The 21,140-nt window shown below is 53.8% G+C and overlaps 1 protein-coding gene across 3 annotated transcripts in view; it reads left to right on the top strand.

The window, feature by feature from the left end:
• The window catches only part of PGBD5 (piggyBac transposable element derived 5), a 111,997-nt gene that overhangs the window by 57,228 nt on the left and 33,629 nt on the right, over positions 1-21,140 (top strand). For all 3 annotated transcript variants that reach the window (XM_049696981.1, XM_033408882.2, XM_033408881.2), the window contains exons 3-4: positions 1,967-2,101; positions 19,318-19,498. In XM_049696981.1, coding sequence (XP_049552938.1) covers positions 1,967-2,101; positions 19,318-19,498 — 316 coding nt within the window. The remainder of the gene's footprint in view (positions 1-1,966; positions 2,102-19,317; positions 19,499-21,140) is intronic.

Here is a 21,140-nt window from a genome sequence, read left to right as displayed (position 1 = left end):
TACATGGCTGCCGTGTCTCCCCTGCATAACCACTGCCCCCCCAGCCTGAGCTCGTCATACCCGGGAGGGACTCAGAACACACAGCTGGGCGACAGCAGTGCTGGCCGACGACAGCCTGGCAGAGGAGGGGGCAGTTTTCGGAGCTCTGGAGAGCGACCTACCCCATGCTGCGCTCAGCTGTGACCCGTTCCACATGCCTGTAATGAGGGTAGAAAAGAGGAGAAGCCATGGAAGGCCAGGCGTTCCTGCTGGCTCTTTTGCTTCGGTGAAGCATGTGATTAAATAGAAACTTGAACGGGATTCTGTGATAAGTGCAGGTGGAGTAGAGGACGTTGGCTTTCTGGAGAGCAGAGAGAGGGCCGCATCTTCCTCACTCCCCACTCCACCCGCCCGCCCCTCCGTGTGTGGGACGTGGCCATCCTGCTGCAGTGGTTCCGCATGGGCTTTGAAGGTCTGGGGAGCCGCACGGAACCGGGCACGAGGTCAGCCTCTCCAGCCTCTCCTTCGTGAGCTCAAGGCAGGGGAGGCCGGGCTTAAGGCCCCCCGCTTCCAGCAACAGAGCACTGGAGGGGCTGGTATGCACACCTAAGACCCAACACTGCAGGGCCATTATTTATTAAGTGGAATTCGAGGTAACATTGATGGGAGAGTGGAAAGCCACTGTCCATCTCACACTCGGTCAGTGTTATCCCCTGTTCTGCCCTCGTCAGACCACTTTCTGACATCACCTGGGAGCTCGCTGGGAATGCAGAAACTCAGGCCCTGCCCCAAGCTTTCCGAAACAGAACCCACGTTTCATAAGATTCCCAGGTGACTAGTTTGTTCATTCAAGTTGAAAGGCCCTGATGGAGAGCGGGCATTGGCACGCTTTTTCTGTCAGTGGCCAGGTATTAGACTTTGGGGGCCGTGTGGTCTGTGTTGGGACCTTGTAGCCCAAAAGCAGCCACTGACAGCACGTCAGTGAGGGGCACGGCGGGTTCTGGGAAAACTTCATTCACAGCGGGCAGTGGGCCAGCCCCGATCTGGAATTTTGTGAAGAGTTCTTGGAATCATAGTACTTCCAGCATTCTTCATTTCAGTGAACCACACATGTACGCACCAATCCGTAAGGAAGCTTGAAGTTGGATTGGAAGGGAAGTGTAGCAGCTTCCTAAAATTTACCCAGAAGTCCCCCCAAAAGCTTTAGCTTGAAGAAACAAAACTTGGGGAACCCCTGGAACCTGTTTTTATGCCATTTCTTTTTACTTTATTGTCTTGTCATTGAAAAAGTCCTGTCACCGTGCCATGTAGAAGTGGAAATAGGTGAAGTAAGTTTAAAAATTGCCTGGGGAGTCCCACGTCAGAAAGGACGTGATGACCCAGAGGAGAGCCAGAGGCTCGGTCGTGGCAATGAGGGAACTGGGTCATTTCAGGAAGAGTTTTTAAAAAGAGAATGTTTAGCCTGGGAAAAAGAAGGTCATGGGCCAGCATGAGAGCTGTCCGGAAAACCTAAAGAACCTAAGGAATCGTGTGAAGTTGGGTCAGTAGGTTTAGGTTAGATGAAGGTCACCTTTGCGTCAGTGAACGGTTGGAGCGTCCATCAGTGGAAAGGTCTTCCTTGAAAGGAAGTGGGTGTCCCCACCAGGCATGTCCAGCTGGAAGTCAGGACCCCTGCTGGAGGTCCCTCTCCCAAGTGAGAGTTTGGACTGAGGACCTTAGGCCAATAATAACAACTGTCATGATGATTTCCATTTACTAAATACCTGCTAAGTGCCAGTTTCTCATTTAATCCTCCCCCAAACACTGGTATAGACAAATGAGGAGACTCGAGGAGACTCAAGGGGACTCAGGATCAGAGAGGTAAAGTAACTTAGCCAAGGTCACACAGCTGGTCAAAGGCAGAGACTAGATTTGAGCCCAGACCTGAAGACCCACCCTGCGCTCACGCTGCCTTCCATGAGAATCTCTGCTTTTTCTTTCCCGGCAGGTGCTACACGAACCCCTGATTGATGAGGACCCTGTGTTCATTGCCACGTGCACAGAGCGGGAGCTGCGGAAGAGGAAAAAGCGGAAATTCAGCCTCTGGGTCCGGCAGTGCTCTTCCACTGGCTTCATCATCCAGGTGAGCCCTGGGCCGGCCCTGGAGGCCGAGGGAGGATTTGGTAACCGGTGAACTTGCCCACTTACCCTTTTCACTGCGCCTCACTAGATGCTGCAGCTTAGGCTGGGCTGTGCTGCTCTCTTCCTTGCTGGGACACGGGGCTAGCTGGCGCTGTCCGCTGCACGTTCTTCCTGCCCACTCCGGCCCCTGGGGTTAAACAACAGCCGTAAACACCGATCAGGGCTCAGGCCCTTACAGTGTCAGCCAGAGGCTTCACCAGAACGCTGGGCACAGAGGTCGCTGCCATGGCTCTCGAGAGCGCGCCGTGTGACGCCCCAGAAACACCCCCCAGACCCCGCCGGGGCTCTGTCCTAAGGACACCTTCTTCAGAGGCCTGCAACGGCATCAGGAGCCCGGCCCTCTGAGCCTGCCTGGCTGCCTGCTCCCTGGCTCTGCCCTGCAGAGGTGGCCGAGCTCTGCTGCGGGAACAGTGTCAGATGCCGCCGAGCTGCCGGAGCTGCAGGGTGCGGGGCGCACGGAAAGAAGAGATGGGGCTGGCGAAGCGGACCCCGGCTGGGCTGGTTCCTCCCGCCCTGCCGCTCAGGCCACTCGGCGGCCCTCACTGCCCTGCCCGGCTGCAGCCCCAGGCCCAAGGCGCAGGGGCTTTGCACACCTCCTCCCCCCTCCCCCGAGCCAGGGAAGGATTCATAGGGAGGTTCAGCTGAGCATCTCCGTGCCGCACGTGCTCGAGCCGCGGCAAGGAAGGTGCATGTGCCCCAAGCAGCAGCCCGCCCTGCCCCGCAGGCCGGGGGGCTTCAGGTCGGGCTGGGCCCAGGCTCTCCAGCTGGGCTCACGCACAGGCTTCAGGCTGTTGCTAGACAGACCCACCCCAGAGCGGGAAACACTCTGGACGTACAGCCTGGGCCCTCCCTCCCCACACAACCCCTGCCATCGCTATAGTATCTTGCAGTGACACTGCCCTGGGGACAGGGGAGCCTGTTTCACTGTATATATATGACATTCAGTCATCCTTTGAATAAATACTTACTGCTGAGTGCTGTGGCCTGCAGCGTCGTGCCAGGCACCGGGGTACAAAGTCATGGCTCTGCCTTCCCAGGGCTCTGCCTGTGCGGGTTCTGAAGGAATGTGCGCATCTGGCACCACTTCCTTTTTTTTTTTTTTTTTTTTTTTTTTTTTTTTTTTGCGGTACGCGGGCCTCTCCCTGCTGTGGCCTCTCCCGTTGGCGGAGCACAGGCTCCGGACGCGCAGGCTCAGCGGCCATGGCTCACGGGCCCATCCGCTCCGTGGCATGTGGGATCTTCCCGGACCGGGGCATGAACCCATGTCCCCTGCATCGGCAGGCGGACTCTCAGCCACTGCGCCACCAGGGAAGCCCACCACTTCCTTTTTACTGTAAACTTGACGAGTAGCGAGGAGTCACGACCATTACCTGCAAGGCCTCTCTCTCTCTCTCTCTCTCTCTCTTTCTCTCTCTTCCTCTCTGTGCGGGTTCCTCCTAGTTTCTGTGAAACCTATAAAATCCCCATCTGTCAGATAAAAGGTTCAGATGGTACCTTGAAATTTCCTTTTATTTCTAAAACTCTCTGATCCTAGGAAGCTTTGTGCAGCTTGAGGGTTTGAATTTAGAAGTCAGGATGGAAGCTGGCAGCTCCCGGTCCCAAGCAGTCTGGCCTCCGCCGAGGCCGGGGTGACTGGAAGCCCCGTGCACGCAGGTGCTGAAGGGGTACCTACCCTTGACTGCAGGCTGTCCCGTGGCAGGTGGAGCGAGGACTTCCGTGGCCTCCCCGGTTCGTTGGTCGAGATGAAGGTGTTTGTGGTGGCAGCAAAGCAGGGAGGGACACCTCTGTCTGAGAAGGACCCACGCGGCCTGAGGACGGTTGTCCTTTTAGCATCCTGGCCCTTGTCTTGGTCCCCCAGACCCTAATCCTGGCTAGGCAGTGGCCCAGGCAGATCCAGCCATGGGGCGAGGGGCAGGGGGAGCCTCCCACCCCCGAGCTTTCACACCTGCATCTCCTCTGTTCTCACACCAGCCTTGAGGTACAGGGGGCAGTGGTGTGCACACCCGTTTCCCAGATGAGTTGGCTCAGCGCTGCTGATGTTTAGGGACCCCCTCCTCAGTCCTGGGGGCCAGCTACAAGCCCAGCTCTGCTACTTCCTGTGTGAACTAAGCCAGCTTCCAAATTGTCCTGGATCTTAGTGTCCTTAGCTGTAGAGTGAAGGGATGGGGGGCCTTAATCAGTGAGGCCCCTTCTACTGCAAGGGTCTGTGATTCTTCTCTTTTTTAACATCACCTGTGGGACGGTGTACACAAGCCCATTTTCTTCATTTAAGTTTGTCAAATAAATTCTTCTTCTAAATAACTTTCCACTGGAGGATCCCGGTTGCTGAGACTAAAGAGGCTGTGGCCATCCTGCTGCCCAAGTGGCCCTTCGCCCCCTGCTGCCCTCCCGCCGGTAGCAGGTCTGAGGCTGGCCGATGGGAGGCCGGCAGACGTGGCGCATGAAGGGGTTGGAAAGGGCGTGTGCATGGTCCTCTCCACCCTGACCATGGGCAGATGTCCCAGCTGGATCGCCGAGTCCTGAAACCATGAACTCATAAAAGTGATCGCGGGCCACTGAGGCTTTGCTGTTGTGTGTGACACAGTAACAGAATTGCCCCGGGGCCTGCCAGTTAGGGTCTGCAAAGCTGACCAGATGACTTTCCTCCTGTTACCCTGTCATGGACACAGCTGATACCTGGAAGGGACAGTGGATTCCAGGAGACTCATGGCCTGGCTTTGGCTTTATAGTGTCATTCGGCCAAGACTGTAAGGTTTGCTGACTGGACTGCATGCTTCTGAGGTAGGGCCGCATTGGGGACTAGCTCCGCTTGAAAGATTCTAGATCAAGGTTTAAGTGAGGAAAAAAACATTCCAGATTGGGTCGTGGTTTCTCAAATGGTCCCAGTAAAGGTCATTGTGAGAGCTGACCAGGAGCTCCAGCCTCAGAAGCTGCGAGTGCTTCCTCTAAGGGCACCCGAGCGAGGAAGGAAAACCCACAGTTCGACAGACACTGCTGCTACCGGGAAGGGTGTCCAGAGGAACCCCGGTATTTTCAGTACTTTTATAGGTTCTCTACTCTTGAATTCATCTGCAGGGGAATCTCAGAATCAGATGAAAGTGGTTAAGAGTCCTGGGTGATCTAACCCGTGAGGAGACGGTAGGGAGGTGTGTGGGAGAAGAGGTGAACTGTGTCGCCCTGAAAATGAAGGAGTTAATGTGTTTCACTTCTGGGGGTGCAAGAGGGAGGGAGGGATTTCTTCCAGAAGGAAGAAGCCATCAGAGGAGGTGCAGTCACTGCAGAGAGAGTCACACCCGCGTGGAGATGCTGTCCCATGTGATGAGGTGGTGCTGCCTCGTCTGTCCTCAGCTCTCTCCTCCAGCCCTCCTTCCAGAATCTTGTATGAGAGGCCTTGACTGTGGTGGGGCCGGTCCCCCACTTGGCGCTTGTAGAGCTTCCCTGCAGGCCTACTCACCACAAAAGCCCTCGGGTCCAAGGTGTCTACCTTGGGGTCTCCCCCTGCACCGAACGCTGAATACCGAATCAGCATGTGACGATGGCAGCCTGCAGTGCTCAGGGCCGAGGAACAATCAAATGAGGCCAGCCACACTGCCCTGGGGAGGAGACTGCTGCCTGTAGGACTGGGGCCACGAGTCTGAGGTAATCTGGCAAACTCATTCGAGGACTTTGAGGGATGAAATTTGTATTGTATCTTGTGGGCCTATCCTGAAGGAGCGTATCTTTTTTTTTCTTATTGTGGTGAAATGTACGTAACGTGGAATTTACCTTTAAGTGGCATTAAATACATCACAGTGTTGTGCAACTGTCATCACGATCCATTTCCAGAACTTTTTCATCATCCCCAACAGCTGGGAGCATCTCTCTTAGCCGTGGGATGATACACGATCACACAGAAAGCGTGAATTCCCCCCGAGCAAAGGCATCCTCCGGATACACTATAGATGCTTCCGGAGCTCGGAGGCGGGGTCACCTGGCACCCTGGTCTGGTTGAACGTTCAACTCTGGTCCCACTCCCCCTGGTCAGGCTGCTCTCCCTGCTGTGCCTTTGGGACTCCTAGTTACGGGCAGGTGAGTGGCCGGGACAGGGTATGTGCTCGGCCTTTGGTCCCAGCGCGGGCCGTCTGCGTTCCGTGCAGGAGAGGTGCTTGCAGTCACGTGTAGTGTTCTCGGGCAGTCTGTTGTCAGGTGGCTCTGGTGCCGGGGGGAGGGGAAGGGGGCGGTTGCAGGGTGCCCGTGAATGCCTGCTCTGCTTCACCTCTTTTCTGACCCGGCCTTTCTGGCTTTACCCTCTGACGTTAGCAGGGCTTGGAGGGCGTGATGGGTAGTTTCGTGCCAATTTGGCTGGGCCACAGCACCCAGATATTTGGTCGAACACTATTCTGGATGTCCCAGGGGAGGTATTTTTAGGTGACAACATTTAGATCAGTGGACTTTGAGTAAAGCAGAGTGCCCTCCCTCGTGTGGGTGGGCCTCATCCAATCAGTTGAAGGCCTAAGTAGAAAAAGCCTGACCTCACTGAAAGGAGAGGCAGTTCTGCCAGCAGACGGCCTTTGGATACGAACTGCAGCTCTGCCCTGGGTCTCCAGCCTGCCAGGCTGTCGTGCAGATTTTGGACTTAACGAACCTCCGTAATCACACAATCAATTTCTTGAAATAAATACCTCTATCTCTTGCTAGATGGATAGATGGATAGACCTCTCTCTGTATCTCTGTCTCCATCCCGTTGGTTCCACTGCAGAGGGATTTCCGCTACCACCTAACTCACACAGCCTGTTTGTGTCTGAGGCTCCCTGGCTTCCTAGAGGGCAGGGACCACGGCTTCTTCAGCCTTCCCTCTCTAGAGCCTAAGGGGCTTGCCAGCCTTTTTTTTTTTTTTCTTCTGAAGTCAGAGACATCCCTATAATCAAGGAGTTTACAAAATAGATGGGAAAACAAGACGTCTACAAAGGCAAACCTAAGTGCAGGTTGTTTTCTAACCACACTTTATGGGATTAGCGTTGTGCTCAGCACTGAAGACCCAGAAGTGAATGGAGCCCTAATGGCCTCCCTCATAGGAGAGATGGAAGTATGAAAAATATTCACGAGTAATAGATACAATGGAATACTACTCAGCCATAAAAAAGAGTGAAATAATGCCATCTGCAGCAACAGGGATGGGCCTAGAGATTATCATACTAAGTGAAGTAAGTCAGACAGAGAAAGACAGATACCATATGATATCACTTATTTGTGGAGTCTAAAGTATGACACAACTGACGTCATCTATGAAACAGAAACAGACTCACAGACACAGGGACCAGACTTGTGGTTGCCAAGGGGGAGGGAGGGTGGGAGAGGGAAGGATTGGGAGTTTGGGGTCAGCAGGTACAAACTGTTACATATAGAATGGGTAAACAACAGGGTCCTACTGTAGAGCACAGGGAACCATATTCAGTATCCTGTGATAAACCATCGTGGAAAAGAATATGAACAAGAATGTCTATATGTGTGTAACTGAGTCACTGTGCTGTACAGCAGAAATGAACACAACACTGTAAGTCAACTACATTTCAATAAAAAAGTAAGTTAAAAAATATCCCTGAGTACAGTGTGACCTGTGTGTGAGGGGTGTGTGGAATGTTGTGAGGCTGTAGGGTGGCGCCTGTGGGGCTAAGAAAGGCTCCCGGGTGCCCCAGAGGGCAAGGTGGACCGTGCAGGCAGGGATTGAGGTTGACAGGTGAGAGCCAGTGTCACTCGCCACAGGCCAGCCCTGAGCATGGCCACTGAGAGGACGCAACCTTGACAGGCGTCTTGCTGTCCTTACTTTACACCTGGGAAAACCGAAGAGATTGAGTCATTTACCCCAGATCTCCAGGCGATGATAGATGGAGGCAGGGATGTGAGCCACAGGGCTGGCCGGCCCCCTACTCCGCGGTCTCCACTCCCAGGACCCCTTCAGGGAGGGAGAGGAGACACCCGGTGACCCGGCTCGGGGCCAGTGCGTGCCCATGCAGTATCTTTTTTCAAACACGGGCGGGCGTCTTTGACACCGATCGGAGTGTTTCTGTGACTCGCCTTTGACGTGTCCATTTCAGGAGAATCAGGTGATCCGCGGCGTTTCTGTCCACAGTGCAGAATCCTCGAGGCTGACGGAGGCGCCCACGGCCTGGAGTACTTGTCGCGGGTCCCCTGGAGGATCTTTAGGCTTTGTGACCCCAGGTTTGGACGGCAGTGGAACGAGCAGGTGGGGGAATCACTGGTGACGTGAGGCTCTGACCATCCCGAGACGCGCTTGCTCCTCGGGTACAAAACTCTGTGCTCTGAGACCGCGGCTGATGCCTTCTTTTTGCAAAACCGCTGCCGTTTCCAGATCAGAGGCATGTGGTACACCGGAGAGAATGTTCTCGGTGAGTCACAGGCCTGCCGAGAGCTGCCCGACCCCAGCAGGTCCTCCGGCCCGTGCCGCCTGTGAGCTGAGGTCCCCGCCTGTGCCCTCGTCCATGGCTCCCAGTGAGCTGAGGGGTGCAAGGAGGGGTTTGCACAGAAGAGGGCGTGTCCAGTGTCAGGGGAAGCCGTGTCACCGGGCGTCCGTGGGTTCTTAGTCGGCGACACTGAGGTCACTCACCTTGGAAGCCTGTGACCCTTCCATGGGCACAGGAGGAAACTGTCTCTGTAGAGACTGTTCTGTCTCTACCATGTCAGAAGGATTGAGAATAAAGTGGGGAAAACGAGCACAGTTTAGTTAATGCTGTGTTGACCTACGGTGGTTATGTGCAGCCCTGAGACTCTTTGGGGAAGAAAGAAAAGAGTCTACTAATGAAAAAAAAAAAAGCTGGTATGGTCAAAAGCGCCGAATTCTCCCATCTGAATGTGTTGAAATAGGCTGCCTGCCTCTGCAGTGTGAGACCCAGGGTCCCCGAGCCGGAGGTGGCGGCTGGGAGAGCACCGGGCAGAGCGGGGCACAGAGCAGAGGCCTGGGAGGCCCGTGCGGGAGCTTTAGTTAGGGGCCGGTGCTCTGCCTGCAGAGGACAACTGGACAGTCTCTAGAGGGTTGAGTGCTGGGTGCCGAGCGGGGGCAGAGCCGTTCTAAATGGCGAGCGCGGTCCTACCGCTCAGTGAGTGCACCTACACCAGAGACACTGGGCTTCAGAAGCCGGAAGCCAAATGGAGCCCCCAGGCCAGGGGACCCTGCCGCCTGACCCCGTGCACATCACCGGGGGTGTCCAGGAGACCCTGGGAGCATCTGTGAGGGGCCGCACACTTGGTGTGGCTGGACCAGCTGCTCTGGGAGCCTTTTCCTCCCTTCAGTCTAATCAGTAGATTATGAGCTGCTTCTGCAGTTCAGAACATGACAGTTTGCATCCGTGGAGCGCTTGCCGCGGGCCAGGCTCCACAACTAAGCACTCTACGTGCATTGCTCATTTCCTGTTCACAGCCATCTTGGGAGGTAGGGGTGCTCCTGCCTCTGTTTCACGGTAAGGAAGCCAAAGCCCAGAGAGACTCGCTACCTCGTCCGAAGTCTCAGCCTAAAGGGACAGACCTGGGGTTAAACCCAGCCTTCCCCACCCCGGAGCCCACCCTCTGGACCACTAGAGTATGGTCTGTCCCAGGGAGATAACTTTTCTCCCTTTAGACAAAAACCAAGTCTCTGTTTCTTACCCAACTTGATTGTTGTGTGATTGATGTTCTAGCCTCAAATTGTCACTGATCTCCCTTATTTTGAGACATGCTTTTTATATTGAAAGAACTTGAGGATTTTGCACTGAAGGTTTTTTTTTTCTTACTTGACTTTTAATTTTTTTGTGTACTAGTGAATTGCTCCTGACCTAAAACTAACCGGATTAGCTTGAAAAATGAGGCTCAGAATGGAATTAATTAACAAGAGTGAATTCTGCTTGTGGAATCAAAACCTGGGCAGCGCATATACCCATCTGTTTACTTGTGCAGTGGCCGGGATGCTGGCTTCAATCCTGTCCAGGTTGAATTGGCTATGTCCCAGGATGGAACTGGCCGGGGCACAGGACATCTGTCACAGACCTGAGTGTCCTTGAGCAAGTGGCTGAGCGCTAATCCCTTCCTCATGCTGTGGAACGGTTTAGTTTGCCCAGCCCTTCTTACCGTATAGGGAAGGAGAGACAGTAAAGGATGTAGGTGCCGTGTAGGTGCGTCAGGCACTAACTGGATCAGATGAAACCCTGGCCCTCTCCCCAAGGAGCTACACTCATGTGAGGGGTGCAGAGCCACCTTCTCCTCCAATCCGTTGTTGTTTTTTATTGAAGTATAGTTGGTTGATTTACAATGTTGTGTTAGCACAGCAAAGTGATTCCATTATATATCTATTCTTTTTCATAATCTTTTCTGTTATGGTTTATTACAATATACTGAATGTAGCTCCCTGTGCTATATACAGTTGGTCCCTGTTGTTTATCTATTTTATATATAGTAGTGTGTATAATTTATCCCTCCCCCTCTTTCCCCTTTGGTAACCATAAGTTTGTTTTCTATGTCTGTGAGTCTCTTTCTATTTTGTAAATAAGTTCATTTGTATCATTTTTTTAGATTCCATATATAAGCAACATCATATGATATTTGTCTTTCTCTATCTGACTTACTTCACTTAGTATGATAATCTCTAGGTCCATCCATGTTGCTGCAAATGGCATTACTTCATTCTTCTTTATGGCTGAGTAGTATTTCTTTTTTTTCTTTTTTAAGAAAGCATTCTTTTTTTAAAAATTTATTTATTTATTTTTGGCTGCATTGGGTGTTCGTTGCTGCGCGCGGGCTTTCTCCAGTTGTGGCGAGCGGGGGCTGCTCTTCGTTGCGGTGCGTGGGCTTCTCATTGCTGTGGCTTCTCTTGTTGCAGAGCGTGGGCTCTAGGCGTGCAGGCTTCAGTAGTTGTGGCTCGCGGTCTCAGTAGTTGTGGCTCGTGGGCTCTAGAGCACAGGCTCAGTAGTTGTGGTGCACAGGCTTAGTTGTTCCGCGGCACGTGGGATCTTCCCGGACCAGGGCTCGAACCCGTGTCCCCTGCATTAGCAGGCAGATTCTCAACCACTGCACCACCAGGGAAGTCCCTGAGTAGTGTTCCATTGTATATAGGTACAACCTCTTCTTTATCCATTCATCTGTCGATGGACATTTAGGTTGTTTCCATGTCTTGGCTGTTGTAAGTAGAGCTGCTCTGAACATTGGGGTGCATGTATCTTTTCGAATTAGAGTTTCCTCCGCAATCCGTCATTTTGAAAGACGGACTCACCGATTATTTGAGCTTTGGGATAAAACAAAGCAAGGTTCTTGTAAGGGCCTGTAGTACCGAAGGTGCTGGAGAAGACGGGGTAGAGAACGGTCTCAGTGCACAAGCCCTTCCTGGCCGTGGTCGTGGCGAGAGGTGACCTGAGAAAACACTGGTAGTAAAAACCATCCACAAGGTGATGGCATGGAGACTTTGCTGGAAAACCAGGCTGGTGAGCCAAGGATGGCGTAAGGCAGCATGTCCAGTGGAACCTTCAGTGAGGATGGAACGTCCTGTACCCGTGGGCTCCACCATGGCAGCCACTAGCCACATGTGACTGCTGCGTACCTGACCAGTGTGACTGAGGAATTGAGTTTTTCATTGTACTTAATTTCAGCTAATTTAAATTAAAACAGCCCCATGTATCTCGAGGCTACAGCACAGATATGGAGCTTTGCCATAAAAAAAAAAAAATCACTTCTGTGCACACGACTTGCACGTAAAGACAGTGGCCTTGCGAGGTGCAGAGAGTAGTACTATCCTTACAAATGAGGAAATCAAGGCTCAGAGCAATTAAGTAACTGGCCCCAAATCACATAAGCCGCTAAATGGCAGAGGCTTTGCCCATCGAATCCAGGGCTTCTGCCCTCATCGTCTCCTGGTGGCAGACTCCGTTCCTCGCGAGAGGAGTGAGCATCCTTTAAACCTGATGGCTCTCACGCGTGGCCGTCCCCCCGCATGGGTGACAGCCCCACCCATCTCCACGTGCTTGTTCCGCGTGGTTTCCATGAGTGCGGCCCCTGCACTCCTGTGCTGTTGCCCCACTGCTGGGATTACAGCCTACACCTGCTCTGTGCACCGTAGTCCCCGACGAATGACTTCCCCGTCCCCAGGTATGCCCTCCACCAGCCATGGAAAAGCCCGATTCTCGTCTGTTCTGCGAGAGAAGTAGGGCCAGTGGTCAAGACCAGCAAAGCCCAGGGACAGCTTAGTGGAGGCGTCAGCTGGTGCATCTTCATGACCCTTGAGTCCATCCGTGATGGCAGCTGTCACCAGTGTTCTTTTGGGGGAGGCGGTGATGAACTAGGTCCCACCTCGCGAGGTCTTGGGGCATTTCAGAAGTAGGGCTAAGATAGACAGTCACGTGGTGCAGGCATCTCCCAAGGCATTACCACTGTACTCCATGTTTCCTAAGATTCTTTCTGTTACGATGTCAATAAAAAATACACAACATTAGTAATAACATCCTGCGGCAAATGTAATGCCGTATGATATCATATATCAATAAATGTTCTTCCTTCTCTTTCTGAATCTGTATATGAAAAAGTTAATAAATCCTAGGAGGAAGAAGAACTTTTTTGCAGGAAAAGTGAAAAGCTTGGCAACTGAAAGATGCATTTTTCTGCCCTAACGACACTTGTCAAACGAGCTTGTAGCTCAGAGGGGAACGGTCTCAACCGCACATTCCATTTCACGCAGTGATGGGAGCCCCCCCCGTGCCCCTCCCTGCTGGAGGAGGGGCTGTTGTACAGTGACGGTGCTCTCTGCGTGCGTGGACGGAGAGAGAGAAAGTTTGAAAAGCCAACGAGGCAGCAATTACACATTTAGGTGTGTGGCGTTTCCTTGGCCGCCAGCGCGGTGTATGGGTGTGTGGGGGTGCTCAGTGGGGCTGCCTCTGTCGGGGTGTGATGGGATTGTCTAAGGCGGGCTTTCAAATCTGCACACGATCGGCCGCCTGTCTTCAGCAGTTGGAGCAATGGCGTGTAGTTGGGGTAAGATTCCATGGGAGCTTATGACTTTTTTCATAGAGTCATAGATTCATTCATCCAACTCAGGGGTACAGGTTCACATCTTGGACCAGCTAAAGTTATTCAGTCAAAGCAAACCCAGACCAGTGGGAGCTGGACCAGGCTGACCCAGCGGCGCTGGTCAGGCAGGTTGAGTCCTTGTGTAGCCTTTTGACTGCCCAGTTTAACACTTCATTGGAAACCGTGCCCCTCAGCTGGGACTTTTGAGGTTACTATTTTTGTAGATCATATATATATTTTTTTAAAGACTTTTTGACGTGGACCATTTTTAAAGTCTTTATTGAATTTGTTACAATACTGCTTCTGTTTTATGTTTTGGTATTTTTGGCCCCGAGGCATGTGGGATCTTAGCTCCCCGACCGGGGATCGAACTCGCGCCCCCTGCATTGGAAGGCGAAGGCTTAACCACCGGACCGCCAGGGAAGTCCCTATTTAGATCCCATTTTATATTCACTTTATTATTATTATTGTTATTTGCGGTACGCGGGCCTCTCACTGTTGTGGCCTCTCCCGTTGCGGAGCACAGGCTCGGGACGCGCAGGCTCAGCGGCCATGGCTCACGGGCCCAGCCGCTCCGCGGCATGTGGGATCTTCCCGGACTGGGGCACGAACCCGTGTCCCCTGCATCGGCAGGCGGACTCTCAAACACTGCGCCACCAGGGAAGCCCTATATTCACTTTAAAGATAAACTCACCTTACCTTCTAGTACGAGTGCCATAATTCAAGACCCTCCTTGGACTCCTATTGGTGCCACTTTTTGGCCTCAGGCTTCTTCCAGATTTCCTAATAGGAACAGGGAGACGTCTGACCCCATACCTCTCCCCTTCTCCTGATGCAGCAGCTGAGTGTCTACTCCTTGGGAAGGGACTGGCTGGAATCTGGGGAAACGCCAGTGTTCAGACTTGCCTGTGTGGGCATACGAAGCTAAGTCATCTGAGATGGTCCTGTAACACCACCACACGTCATGGCTTTTGGAGAAATGTGTTATCCCAGCGAAGAGGCTGTCATCACCTCCAGGTGTGGGCTTAATGCAGTGCATATTAACAAGCGCTAACTGAGGTGGGGCTGTCTCGGGAGTAGATACGAGTTCCACGTGGGCCTATGCTTGGGTAACCCTGATGGGGGGGCTCTTCTATAATTATATTTAGTTTGTCTTTTTTATTAAATTGGCTTGAGTGTTTAGCATCCAAAACAAAAATCTCAAATTATCTATACTTGCAACATATAAAAATAGCCATTTAAGGGTATAGTCAACGTATCTACATGCACACACGCACGCACGCCTGCACACGCGCACGCACACACACGCGCACACACACACACACACACACACACACACATGCACACGCGCACGCGCACACAAAGATTGTACCAAGGCAGCGTTCCCAGCAGTGATGAACACTCCCAAACCCTCACCGTGTGGGGTGTTTGGGTAGGGAGGTCTCACTGCTGGTCTCCGTACGTTGTACATGGAATCAGTCTATTTTCAGGGAATAAAGTTGACATCATCCACTTTACTTTTACATCAACAACTTTATGACATCATCAGCACCCTGCTGGGTTTATTACTGAGATGGGGGAGCGTTGCCTTCATCAGCCGTGGTGTTTGGGTCCGTCAGGTGCATAGGCACGCGGCTGTTGAAACGCTGTGCCCCCGTGGGTGGCAGGCGGAATCGAAGACGCCCACAGATTCCTGCCCCTGTGTAATGGCCCCAGCTCTTCACTCAAATGCTGATCTAGGTGTTGCTGTGGCGGGAATTTGATTTTGTGGGTATAATTATGGTCCTAAACCCGCTGACTTTAAAAAGGAGATGATCCCAGGTGGACCTGACCTAACGAGGGGAGCTTTAAAAGGAACAGGGCTCTCCTTGGCGAAGGGACTTGCAGCACAGGAGGGATTCAACCCAAGGGAGAGTCTCCACTGCCGGCTCTGAGGATGCAGGGGCCCCTGGGGGGAGAGGGCAGGGGCCTCTAGGAGCTGAGAGCCCCCCCGGCTCGTGCCAGCAGGGGACGGGGCGCACACAGCCAGCGATGCTGATTGATTGCGGCCCCGAAGTACCCTGAGCAGAACCTTGACGGTGCCCTGCAGAGCCAGAGTGCCAGCGGGTGTTGTGTAAGCCACTTGGCTTGTGGTGACTCGTGACCCAGCAGAAAAGAGGCGGCAAGTGCATAGTGTGTCTACATTTGAGTGTGGATATCTGTCCAGAAATACTGAATAAGCTGCGTGAGGAGAGGACAGTTGTGTGTGTGAAGGTCGAAATCGTCCTTTAGACCGGATTTTAAATAACGTGTAGTTAGAAACAGAATTTCTGTTTCAGTTCTGCGTCGAGCCCCATGGCCTTGGAGGAGTCACCAGCGTCCTCGGGTGTCCCCCCCGGTCACTGCTTTCCAGCTGGGCTGTTGGGCCTTCCTGAGCCCTCCCTCCTCTTCCGGGTGCCCTCCCCCCCATCCCCCCGACGCCTCCCTGTGAGCCCCTCCTCCGCGGCCTGCCCCCCAATGCTGGCGGCCCAGGGGCCCGGCTCAGCCCCTGGCACCCACAGGCACCGACTCTTCCCCTGTGTCTGCCCGCCCGACCGTCTCCTCTTTCCACCTTCCTCTGTGCGTGGCTGCTGCCTGGACGGCCCTCAGCGCCACCACGCCAGGGCCCGCGCATCCCGCCCGCACCACCTGCCGCCCGGGCCACCGCTTCACGGCCTTCGTGTGTTCCTCCCTCACCCACCTGCCCAGGGCCGACGGCTCCACAGCACGACGGGATCAGTGCCGAGGCCCACAGCACTTCAGGGGCCTGCGACGGTGTTTCTGTTTCTCTTAAAATCAGAAGGGACAAAATAACGAACTTGTAAGTTGCAGGAAGTGCTTCGAAGTGTAATACTTCTCTGTATGCCAATGCACTTGTAAAATATAATTTCAAATACTTTTTCATGGAGGAAGAGGCCCGTGGAAGCAAAAGGGCCCACGAAAGTCACAACGCAGTCCTGACGCCACACTGTTTTGCGGAGTGACGACGTTTGCCCTGAAGGGGGCACGCGTCACCTTGCCCGTGGCCTGACAAGTAGGGGAGGTACTTTGAGGCACAACCTCAGGGGATGTCTCGCAGCTCTGGGTCCTGGGAAGGGCTGCACATCACTGCTAAGTGGGAGCTGGCGCCTCGGCCCTCTTCTGCCCTGATGGGTGAGTCTGAGACAGGACGGTCCTCCCTTGCCTTCAGTTCCTGGCTCACATACCCTGGTGCATGTCTTGTGATGAGCAGAAGCGGCCAGTCCCTCGGGGCCGTGTGAGGGATCCACTGTCCCCTGACCGGGCGCCCCGGTTCCCTTCCCAGCATTGTCCCAACAGGGACTGTGGCAGGTCCTCACCGCCCCTGCGTGCCACCCCTTCCCCACCCGCTGACCCCGAGGACATCCACGCTTCCAAAGAGGGCGGGGGCGGGACAGGGGAGGACACCAGTCTGTGCAGCTGAGTCGTGTCTGGAAATCCAGGGGGGGTGATGTTTTGAAAGCATCTCATATCCGGGAGCCTGGATAACCCACCTTCCGAAACACTGGCTTTATTGCTGGAAACGAGTTTATAAGGCCCTGGCTCACGCAGTGCCTCAGCTGGGAAAGCGGTTGGTGAGAAAGACGTGATGCTCTCCAGGGTATTATTAGATCCAGGAGAGAAGCGGTGTTCTCTGAATTTAGACTCCGACACCCTTTGCTGTTAGGACTGACGCAGGGCAAGGTTATGCTTCTGGTGTCGTTCACCCTGCGATGGCCACGTTTAGTGTTGCTGGCTCCAGGGCAAGGTTATGCTTCTGGTGTCGTTCGCCCTGCGATGGCCACGTTTAGTGTTGCTGGCTCCAGGGCAAGGTTATGCTTCAGGTGTCGCCCGCCCTGCGATGGCCACGTTTAGTCTTGCTGGCTCCAGGGTCTTATGTGCCGCTTTGTTGGGGCATCTGAACTTGGCAACCGTGTGGTTCTGAACCATCCTCCGACACTGGCATACACCCCCTGTACTTGAAGCTCAGACCTCCCGAGCGGCCACCAGCTTGTCCTGGAGCCTCTCTGAGGCCACCCATTCAGTGTTTGGACAGCTCTGGGTGTTAGTAAGGGCTCTGATGCTTGCAGATCTGTTTTCTGTTTGTATACATTCATCTTGGTTTTGCCTTAGAAAGCTCTTCATCATTCCATGACACAGCTCTCTAGCCAAAGCAAAGTTCTTGGAGTCCTCTGTGCTCCTCTGTGGTTCTTTGTCATGGCAGCCCTAGCAAACTAACATGCCGACCACCACCCTTCTCTTTACGCCTGACCAGGGAAGGATGAGATGCTCACCACCCTGGTTTTTAATGCGGGTCATGATCACTTAGGCCAGTCATGGTATCTGAGGCCTGCAGTTGGCCATCTCCAAGGGTTTAGTGTTTGTTTTCCAAAAATATTCTTGCTAAGTCACGTTTCTTGCATCCTGTACTAGATGCAGTTATGTTTTTGAACTTGGTTGTAGGATTTTGCATTTCATCCAACGACATATTGCCTGCCTCGGGCCGAGTATGCCACGGTCTGCCCGTCTCTCAGGGGACTTTGGAAGCCACAGGGGGTGTCATCAGGGTTGGCCTGAGAGTTTCCAGCAGCACACCTTATTCCCTGGTGAGAATCCTGGGTGTGTGTAGCCAGGTGATTGCTTTTCGAGGGACACACGGGACAAAACTAACTGTCCCCAGGTAGGCTTGGGGACACAGTGCCCAGCGTGGCTGTGCCAGCAGTTCAGGCAGGATACCCGGGAGGGGCCGTGAGTCGGAGCTGGCCTTGGTGCAGAACTCATGGTGGGAGCCGCAGGACTGGGCTTTGCTGAAGGAGAGCAGGCGGGTTCTGAGGAAATGTCCTGGCTCGGTCGCAACCTCACGTGACACGTGGCCAAGACGATTGGCTTCTCTGTGTCGGTGTTTTACTCTCTATCAGAGAGGTTCCTCCTGGGAATGAGGTGGTGAAGGCGTCAAGACCCCAAAATGAAGTGCTGGGGTCCTGCTGCGTGATCCCGCTGTTGCCTGCTGGGCTGCGGGCAAGTCGGTCCTCCCTGGGGACGTCTCAGACGAGTATTCGGGACAGAATTAGCCTTGGAGGATGAGCTGCTTTTAGAGAAGGACCTACACCGCCTGCTGTTCGTCTGCCTCAGGAACCTGAGACACTGTATTTTGCGAATGATTGTCCGCAGTCGTTTGCCCGAGGGCGGTACCGTGGACTTGCCGGTCCTCCCTGTGCCCGCCCTCGGCTGTGCTCAGTCTGCACGGACGGGCCTGCACTCAGCAATTCTGTGCCTCGGAGGACAGTCAGGGTCCCTGATCAGTGTGACGGGCACACTGTCTGTGAACCGCTGCCAGCAAAGGCACCCAGAACATTCCATGAGAAGAGCTGTTCTCCCTGAAGGAGGTCAGTGGTTAATACCCATATGATAATTCTGCGTGGCTCAGTCAGCTGTAGGGCAGACCACACGCCTCTTGACTCCGTTCCCACTTCCTGCACCCACCTCTTAGATGATGTTCCTCAAGGATGTTCACGGACAGAATTTAAAATTATTGTGTACTAGTTGCAGCATATCCTTGCTGGTCCTGGGACGTCAGGTGAGTTTTAAATCCCTGATCCTGTCCCCTCCTCTGCAGTACGAAGTCAGTATTACCCCTTCTGCCCACACGGTGATTACTGTAAAGAGTAAGGGGGTAATTGTGGATGTGCTCTGTGAATTAAAAAGCTGTATTCAAACAGAATGTGCACGGATATATTTCTCTCTTACAGGTGAAGTAGCCTTTACTTCTGTTTACTGTGAACTGACTCCTGTGCTTCCGAATGGGGGGATGTGTTTGCTTTTGATCCCAGCTGCCAGATTCATTACTTGTAACAGTTTGACCTTTCCCTTCTTTACCTTGACATTTCTAAATTGCAGAGTCTGGGGCTGAGGCACCAGCTGATGGGCAGCCTTGGGAGTGACTGGTGGCCTCTGTGGGCCAGGGAGATGCTGGGATCAGTGGGGACTGTGGAACCGGAAGCCCGGGGAGGAGTGGCTTTCGCACACACCCGGCCTGGAGACGGAAGCCTGTGCTTCCAGAATGGTTGGACCCCTGCCCGACCTTTCTGTGAGCTCACTGACCCTTGTGCGTTTCTGATGCAGATTTACGTCCACCTGAAGGAAGGCGGGGGCCCTGATGGGCTGGACGCGCTGAAGAACAAGCCACAGCTGCACAGCATGGTGGCCAGGAGCCTGTGCCGGACCGCGGCCGGGAAGAACTACATCATCTTCACGGGGCCCAGCATCACCAGCCTGACCCTGTTTGAGGAGTTTGAAAAGCAAGGTTTGGCAAGTGGGGAGCGAGTCTGAGCGCAGTCCCCCGCCCCCGAGAAGTGGTGGGCGAGGCTGGGGACGCAGGCGTGTGGTGGGCAGCACAGAGCACAGGATGCCGGGCGGGGAGGCCCTCCCCCAGGGGGACAGGTCATGCCGACCTGCCGGCTGCCTGCACCCTGCTGGGCACTGGAGGTCTGGAGGGAGACCAGACTCGTGATCTGGGGGACAGGTCAGTTCAGGTCTTCCGGGCACATCTCTTTGTGTCCTTTGTGGTAAGGCCATGGCCATCCGAGGAGTCCTCCTAGTGTTTTAGTCCATTCGGGCTGCTATAACAAAGTACCACAGAGTGGGTGGTTTATAGACCACCCTATAAATCCTCTTATAGTTCCTATAAATAGGAATTCACTGCTCACAGTTCTGGAGGCTGGATGTCCAAGATCGGGGTGCCAGTGTGGTCGGGTGAGGGCCCTCTTCCAGGTTGCAGACTTCTCCCTGTGTCTTCACATGGTGGAAGGGACTAGGGAGCTCTGTAGGGCCTCTTTTATAAGGGCACTAATCCCATTCATGAGGGCTCCACCCTCACCTAAGCACCTCCCAAAGACCCACCTCCAAATACCATCACTTCAGGCATTAGGTTTTCGGCATAGGAATTTGGGGTGTGGTGGACACAAACGTTAAATCCGCAGCACCAAGGCACAGCTCCTACTAAGACTCTTAGGAAGTCTGAACTCCCCACACCAGTCTGTAATGTGGTCCCTTCCAGCTGGGCAGAGAATTGTGTGCATTAATACAGGCAGCAGTACAACGGGCCTCAGAAAGGTGTTAGTTCCCCTCAGTGCTAAGATGCCTGGTTCGTTTGTTGCAAAGACTGGGCAAGCCTTCCAGGGCTCTGGCAGAAATGGGGCTATAGAGACAGACCTGGGCCGAGTCAGGAAGCCCCATGGCAGGTTGTATCTGCCTTTACTTCATCCTACATCTGGGATTTATATCCAGTCCACTCGGGAGAAACACAGAAAGCCCCCACTCAGCTACTCCAGACGCTGGAATTGCAGACCTGTTGCTTAGCAACAGATCTGATGTCTGCCCTTAAAACCAAACCTCCTCTGGACTTCCCTGCTGGTCCAGTGGTAAGGAATCCGCCTTCCAATGCAGGGGATGTGGGTTCAGTCCCTGGTTGGGGAACTAAGATCCCACCTGCTGCAGGGCAGCTAAACCCGTGCACAACTACTGAGCCCACATACCTCAACTAGAGAGCCTGCATGCTGCAACTAGAGAGAAGCCTGTGTGCCACAACTAAGACCTGATGCAGCCAAAAAAAAGAAAAAAAGCAAACCCTCTCAAGTAATGGGGAGCCCACAGCTTCTGACCTACGGCCTCAGCCTGGACCCTGTGCTCTTGCCGGCCTGGGCTGTGTCTTACTCATCTGTAAGGCTGGTCCCAACGGGGCTCAGGGCTTAATTGTTGAGAGAATTCCGTGTGGAGAGGTCAGACTATGTGAAGAGGGGCCGTGGAGTCAAGTTGGAGAAAACTGGCGCTGACGCACTTTAACCCAGCACAATGGGTGCCCGTGTCAGAGCGTGGGGTGACCCGCTGGCCCGCTCGTGCGGGTCCCAGGATGAGTGTCACATGCATGGCCGCCGGGGTTCCCAGAA

This window comes from Orcinus orca, chromosome 14 (assembly GCF_937001465.1).
Source record: "Orcinus orca chromosome 14, mOrcOrc1.1, whole genome shotgun sequence".
Taxonomy (NCBI): domain Eukaryota; kingdom Metazoa; phylum Chordata; class Mammalia; order Artiodactyla; family Delphinidae; genus Orcinus; species Orcinus orca.
The sequence above is the reverse complement of the archived record's forward strand: the minus strand, read 5'-3'. Positions and strand labels throughout refer to the sequence as shown.